Source organism: Muscardinus avellanarius, assembly GCF_963383645.1.
Source record: "Muscardinus avellanarius genome assembly, chromosome: 3".
NCBI classification, from domain to species: domain Eukaryota; kingdom Metazoa; phylum Chordata; class Mammalia; order Rodentia; family Gliridae; genus Muscardinus; species Muscardinus avellanarius.
Genome location: NC_137788.1, coordinates 144,369,835 through 144,377,050, shown reverse-complemented (window position 1 = coordinate 144,377,050; position 7,216 = coordinate 144,369,835). Strand labels below are relative to the sequence as shown.

The 7,216-nt window shown below is 47.7% G+C and overlaps 1 protein-coding gene across 1 annotated transcript; it reads left to right on the top strand.

Moving 5' to 3' along the window:
* Positions 1-6,228, top strand: MESD (mesoderm development LRP chaperone; the record flags this gene model as incomplete). Its single annotated transcript, XM_080693476.1, has 3 exons — positions 1-207; positions 3,107-3,339; positions 5,970-6,228. 3 exons carry the CDS (start codon positions 1-3, stop codon positions 6,226-6,228), a joined length of 699 nt encoding a protein of 232 aa, XP_080549602.1.
* Between the last annotated feature and the right edge of the window lie 988 nt (positions 6,229-7,216).

Here is a 7,216-nt window from a genome sequence, read left to right as displayed (position 1 = left end):
ATGGCGGCCTCCGGCTGGGCTCGTGGGGCCGTGTTCCTGCTCTGCGCCTCCGACCTGCTATTGCTGCTGCTGCTGCCGCCGCAGGGATCCTGCGCGGCCGGAGGTTTGGCCGGGTCGCCCGGAGAGGCAACCCCGCCTCTGCGGAAGAAGAAGGACATTCGCGACTACAATGACGCGGACATGGCGCGTCTCCTGGAGCAGTGGGAGGTCCGCGACGCAGCCTGGTCTCTCTCAGTCCGGTCCCGTCCGGTCGCGGCGCCTTGAGCCCTTGCCTTCACCTCGGACCGTGCTGACTGGCTCCCGCCATTTTGGCCGGGCCTAACCCCTTCGCGGCCTGCGCCCCCTCCCCGGGCCTCAGCCCAGGCCTCTCAGCTCCAGCCCTCCTTTCCTTCGGCTGTCTGGTGGCCTCTGCTTTGATCCCCTGGCCAGCGAGCGCTGCCCACTCCAGAAGAGTGTTCATCCCCATTTTGTGTCTGGGCCAGGGCTGTGGGGATGGGTATCTTTCAAGAGGGTTACTTCAGCTTTGATAGTTACTTGGACTTCTAGATCAGTAGGATTTCTGACTTTTCATTTGGGAGTCAGTGTAGTATACGATCCGGCTGGGTATTTAGCAGTTTCGTGGCTGGGTTTATCTTATTGCAGCTGGGGAGAGGTCCGGGGTGAGTAGCAAAGGTTAGTGGCTCTGTCGTGGAGCTCGTTTTTCGTTTAACAGACCAATGGCTTGTTTTGTGAGAATAAGTTTTCTGGTTTGTTATTTGTATGCACTGGTGTGCAGTAATTACAGAGAGTGTGAATAAGCTTTGGAGGTAAAATTCACTGATCAAAACCACATTGCAAACTTCTTTCTTCCCAGAAGTGGTTGCATTGTCTTGTTTGTCCTTGGTGGAGTCCGAAACTTGGATTCTACCCACTTTGTCATTTTAGGAAGGTCATGCCTTCTTTCTGGGTCCCTGCTTCCTTATCTGAAAAACGAGGTTTTATTCCTAAGATCCCTCCCAACACTGATGTTTTGCTAATTGTGATTGTGTGTGTGTGTGTGAGTGTTGTAGGGAGGAGTAAAGACTTTTTCAAACATGAGTTTAAAATGTCACTTGAGCCAGGCATGGTGGCACACACTTGTAATCCCAGCGCTTTGGAGGCTGAAACAGGAGGATCACACAGGTTTGAAGCCAGCCTCAGCTATTCAGTGAGGTTCTCAGCAACTTAGTGAGACCCTGTTTCCAAATAAAGTATAAAATAGGTCTGGGAGTGTAGCCTGGAGGTAGAGAAGCCCCTGGGTTACACACACACACACACACACACACACACACACACAAAGTTAAAATGATGCATTCGACTAGAAGAAACTCGATGTGTGTTTTTATATTCACCTGTAGCTGAAGGAAAGACTGGGGTAGAGTTAATTGTGTGCATACCACTAGTGGAGAGGGGACTTTTTCTTCTCATCTCCCATGCAATCTCCCTGTTTCTTTGGACTAGCAAATGAAGCCTTTAGTTTTGCCAGAGTGAGAAAATCCTGCCTTGGAAATAGGTCCTGAGCTAGATGAAGATGCTGCAGAGATAAGCAATGGATCCATTAGGAACAGTAGATTAAAAAAAAAATAATAACCATAACACAAAGTAGTATGGCTCACTGCTATAAAAGGCAGTGCCGTGGGAATCTCAGAGGGCTTCAGGGAGAAACTGGTATTTTTAGATAGACCAAGGAAAATGTAGGGGCAGTGGCACTTCAGCAGGCTAAGAAAAGTGGGAGAAGGGCACTTCAGACACCAGTATTGCTCGAGGAAGAGGTGTGAGAACTGGGCAGAATAGTGCCAAGATGAATCGGCCGGGGCTCTGGTTAGACTGGTTGGGTTCAGACCACTTACACTTGTGAATTTGGACTGGTAAAGAAACTCTTGGCCAGCTGGGTACAGTGGTACATGCCTGTAATCCTTGTACTTGGGAGCCTGAGATAGGAGGATTGCAAGTTTGAGGCCAGTCTTGGCAACTTAATGAGACCGTTTCAAAAAAAGGGGGACTAGGGTTATAGCTCAATGATAGACTATCTCTGGGTTCAATCCCCACTACTACACACAAACTCTTTGTGTCTTAGTTTCCCCATCTGCAAAATGATGGTTATTAGTAGTGCCCACCTCAAAGTGGCTACAAGGATTAACTGAGAGAAACAGGGAAAGAACCTAGAAGAGTCCAATACTTAGAGGAGGTTGGTTGGGACAGTATGTCTGAAGCAAAGTAGTAGGAGGCGAGGATGGGAAGATTGGTGGAAGCCAGGCCCTGTGAGGTCCTGAATCTATAGAGTTTTTACTTAATTTTCAAAGGTAATGCAAACCTTACGAGTGTGAAGAGTTGTATGACTCAAATATTACAGCACTGGGATGTTTAGTCATCTATAACCTTATCCTAAATATTTATTCAGTCTTCTTGATGTGGCGATGGATTTTTCTGTTTTCCATTTTTCCCCTTGGATTTGTTGTTCGTGTGTTTCGTTGGTACTGGAGTTTGGACCTGGGCCATTCTTCCTCCAAGTCAGACATGGCACCCAGCCTACTTTTTGTTTCGAGGGTCTCACTAGGTTGCTGAGAGTCTTGCTAAGCTGCCTAAGGATGCCTTCAAACCTGCGATCCTCCTGTCTCAGCCTCCCAAGTACTGGGATCACAGGTGTGCGCCACCACACCTAGCTTGTTCTTGAACTTTGAACAGATGGGATTGTATGGTGTGTCTTATTTGTGCCTGGCTTTTGTCACTCAGTGTTTTTGAGATTTGTTATATGTATCTGTGTATCAATATTTGTTCTTTGTTGCTGGGTAGTTTTATCATATGATCATCCAAGAACAGTGGCCATTTTCATAATCCACCATATTGGGTAGATTCTTTTGAGAGTAAAAGAGCTGTAGAACTTGTCACATAGGGGCTCTCTGTTAATGGTAACCTGGGGTGACAGGTATTAAGTACCTCCTGGAACTTAGACTTTGCTCCTGAGTTAAGCAGAAAGGAAGCCCTGGGGGTTTAGGTCATCTGGCCCAGACCTCCTGTTCAAATCTGCTCACTGTGGCAGGGAAAAAACGGGCTTCTGATCACAGATTTGTTTTCCCTATCCTAACAGAAAGATGACGACATAGAAGAAGGAGATCTTCCGGAGCACAAGCGGCCCTCGGCCCCTGTTGACTTCTCGCAGATAGACCCAGGCAAGCCTGAAAGTATATTGAAAATGACGAAGAAAGGGAAGACCCTCATGATGTTTGTCACGGTGTCGGGGAACCCCACTGAGAAGGAGACGGAGGAGATCACCAGCCTGTGGCAGGGCAGTCTGTTCAACGCTAACTACGATGTGCAGAGGTAAGGCCCCGGCAGCAGCAGGGGAACCGAGGCTGTGCTGGGGCACAGGGTGTCGTTTGGCAGGCTCCACCAAGCAAAGGGGCCTTTTCTCTCTAGGATTCTTTTAAATTTATCCAAATTATTTTTCTTTTAGTAAGAGTGTTTATAATTAGTCAAAGGCAGTGCATTTGTCTGTTTGTATCTCATTTGATCTTTCAGTTTTCTTCAGCTTTGTACCTTTAGCTTGCATTTCAGCTGACTGGACAGTTGTGTAGCCTAGCCTCTCTGAGGCTCAAAGATGACTTGCAGTCTGACAGTTAGGTTATGGTTTGTAATGGCACCGTGGGCTCCTTCCACCAGTTCAGATAGATATCATGAACCAGGAAAATGATGAGTCAAGAGACTAAATTGCAAAACTTAAGCAGGATTTTATTACAAAACAAGAGAGAAGAGAAAGAAAAGCAGCATGCTGGAGAGATACACACTGGAGAGTCTGAAACAGAATTCTTCTTCCTGTTGGAGCTCTGTCTCTTAAATACAGTTTTTGCTGCTGGTATTTCTTTATCTTTGTTACCATGTCAACTGGGATAATTTCTTCCTCTTTCTTTCTTTCTTTCTTTCTTTCTTTCTTTCTTTCTTTCTTTCTTTCTTTCTTTCTTTCTTTTTGCAGTACTGGGGATGGAACCCTGGGAGCATTCTACCTCTGAGTGACACCCCCAACCCTATTTTTTATTCTTTATTTTGAAGCAGGGTCTCACTGAGTTGCAAAGGGCCTAAGTAGCTGAGGCTGTCTAAACCTTGATCCTCCTGCCTCAGCCTCCCAAATGCTGGGATTATAAACGTGAGCCACCATGCCCATCTAACTCACTTCTTCACCAGGTTCAGGCGGTGCTATCTTGTCTCTGGTAGCCCACTTACTATTTTCCCTATCTCTGCTATACTGCAGCCTACCATAGAGGTGCTTTGAAGTGACATGGATTTTACACCCAACATACCAAGGCCAGTCACAGAGAACGGGGAGAGAGGTACTAATTGCATCTGGTGGAGCTGCATGTAATCTTCAAAAAGCTTTTGCTGTTCTTGTAGTTTTAGGATGTGCCTGGCAGAGCTTTGTGGGATTCCAAGGATCGTAATTATTTCTCTTTTTAAGGCTCTAATTGCCTTTACACTCTCAGTGTGGGTTAACATAGAAGCACAGGTGTGGGAGGGGAAGTTCTGAAAGCTGTGTGTCTTTTCCTGCTCCAGTGTGTGCGGCACCAAGTGCAGCACTCCTGCTTTGGCTGTCTTTTATTAGGGATCAGGACCAGGACAGTTGGCTTCCTTTAGAAGTCTCTGTCCAGAGGAGGATGCTTTTGTGTCTTGCAGTGTTCGCACATAAAGCCCACATCAGGTTGCGGACAGGTAACTAATAGAATGTGAAGGGGCCTGATTTTTACAGCTTAGTGTTATCTCAAAATTCAGTGTGAAAGAGTCGGTGTTTTTCCCCTCAAGGACAATTCTGATTTTGGGAGCTTCAGTGTCTCAGTTGAGGAAGCATGAAAGTAATGAGAAGGAATTGAAGAGGCACTTACAGAGTGTTCAGGCCAGAAAACGTTCACTTTGATTAGCTTCAGTAACCACTCAGAACAGCAAGTCCCACTGTACCTGCCTCTGATCCCAATGATTCCAGAGGCTGAGGTGGGAGGGTTGCAAATTTGGCCAACCTGGATAGCTTAGTGAGTCCCTGTCTCAAAATAAATGAAGGGTATAGCTCAGTGGTAGAGCACCCCTGGGTTCAATCCCCAGTACCAGAAGTAAAAGAGCAGCCATGGTGCCAGGTCTGAGAGTGGTGGAGGCAGGCATGGGGTGGCCCTTGCGGATGGCAGGATCATGCCCATGGGCCATGTCAGCAGCCCACTTGGACCCTGCTGTGTTCCTCTGTGCTCCTTGGGCCCTGTCAAGTGTGGATGAGCTGGAGTTTTGTGCTGGTGACCTTGGGTCAAGATCTCTGTCTAGTTGCTTAGTTTTGTACCTTTCAGGGGCCTGCTCTAAGCCAGTGGCTTTTAGCTTTTATTAGCAGAAGCTTTTTTGTGTGTGTGTGTGGTACTGGAGTTCCTGGAAGCCCTTCTACCTCTGGGCTACACTCCCAGACCTATTTTTATTTTTGGAAACAGGGTCTCCTAAGCCAGTGTGGCTGGTTTTGGACCTGCGCGATCTTCCTGCCTCCACCTCCCAAGTTGTGAGGATTACAAGTGTGCGCCACCATGCCCGGCAGCAGAACCTTTTTATTAAACAAAACTTAAACTGGCCCCTTCAGAACATAAAACAGATAGAAATGAAGTGACACTTGAGAATATAGAATGGATACCAGTGGGCTTCTCCCTGCCCCCACCCCCAGCAACCTGGCCACCTTGGCATACCTCAGGGGTCTTTCCCTATGCTCCCTCGACAGAAGGATCTGTTCAGCCTGTATAATACCCGGTGTCTTTTTGAAGTAATTTCACAAACTAGTATTTTCCTGACATTAAATGTCAGGAGCTCGTAGGCCCTGGAAAGCCATTGTTGGCCTGTATTGGTGTGGAGTATGCACCTGCCTCGCGTGGTGGGGCGCTCCGTGTTACCCTGGCCTGCCAGCCTTGCCCTCTCCTGCTGACTGTCTCATCCCTGCCCAGGTTCATCGTGGGATCTGACCGTGCTATCTTCATGCTTCGTGATGGGAGCTATGCCTGGGAGATCAAGGACTTCCTAGTCGGTCAAGACAGGTGTGCAGATGTCACTCTGGAAGGACAGGTGTATCCTGGCAAAGGAGGAGGAAGCAGCGAGAAAAATAAAACAAAACAAGAGAAGGGCAAAAAGAAGAAGGCGGGAGACACGAAACCACAGGCTCCCAGGGAAGACAACCGAGCTGGGCGCAAGCGAGAAGACCTTTAGTGGGGCAGCCAAGCTTGGAGCAGGGCAGACAGACACTGAGCTCCTCGCTGGCCCAGGGCGGGCACGGAACTGCACACCCAGGACACTCATTTCTTCTAGGAGGGGTCTACCACAGTTTGTGGTCAGTAGGAGAACTACTGTCACAGAGGCTTTTCGTATTAAGTCAAGGATTTTCTACTTAGTGGACACTGACAAGTTCACGTTTACTATAGAGTCACCTTCCGTGGAAACTCAGCTGTGTTGCTTTTTCCTACTCTAGTTGGGTGCCAAGGCCCTGAGACGCCACACTCTCTCACTACCCATGCTCTGTATGGGCCCGGCTGCCTGAGCTGGCTTCCTGTTAACCAGAGCAATCACAGATTCTGATCAGACAAGCTTTTAAAGCCCGCCAGAATGAGCCAGTGCTCATGCTGCGGTCGCCCTTGTTGCGGTGAGGGCGAAGCGTGGGTGGGAGCTGGGCAGCACGCGCTGTCCAGATGCACAGCCAGGAAGCCAAGGCAGGTGAGCCCCATCTGCAGGAAACTCAGAGGACACAAAACAGTGCCACCTGGAAATCCTCAGTCGTCATATCAAATTTCTGTGACTTAAGTCCCTCATCAGTTAAAGAGAATTCGCTGTCTGTCAGGTTTTATGTGGTCGTAAAGTGAGGGGATCTGTTTCCTTATTTAGGACAGAGAGGCTGCTGTTGAGACTCATGCATTCTGCTTAACCTGACAGTTGTAGGATGTATTAGCAGGCCTTTGCAGGGCTTGCAGAAGACTCAGTGACCTCATTTACAGTATTTCTAAACATTTTTCTTTGATAAAAGTGCCTAAACTTGTGGTGTTTCTATGTGGTACTAACAGAATGTGCCTCTGTTTGTGTCAAATATTTTGCTGTTCATAAGTTGGAGCCTACCCTGAATAAGAACATTTACATGCAGATGTCATTTTTAAGAATTAAGTTCTTTGAAAACCTCAGTTGGGATTGTAAGCAATTAAAATGGCAC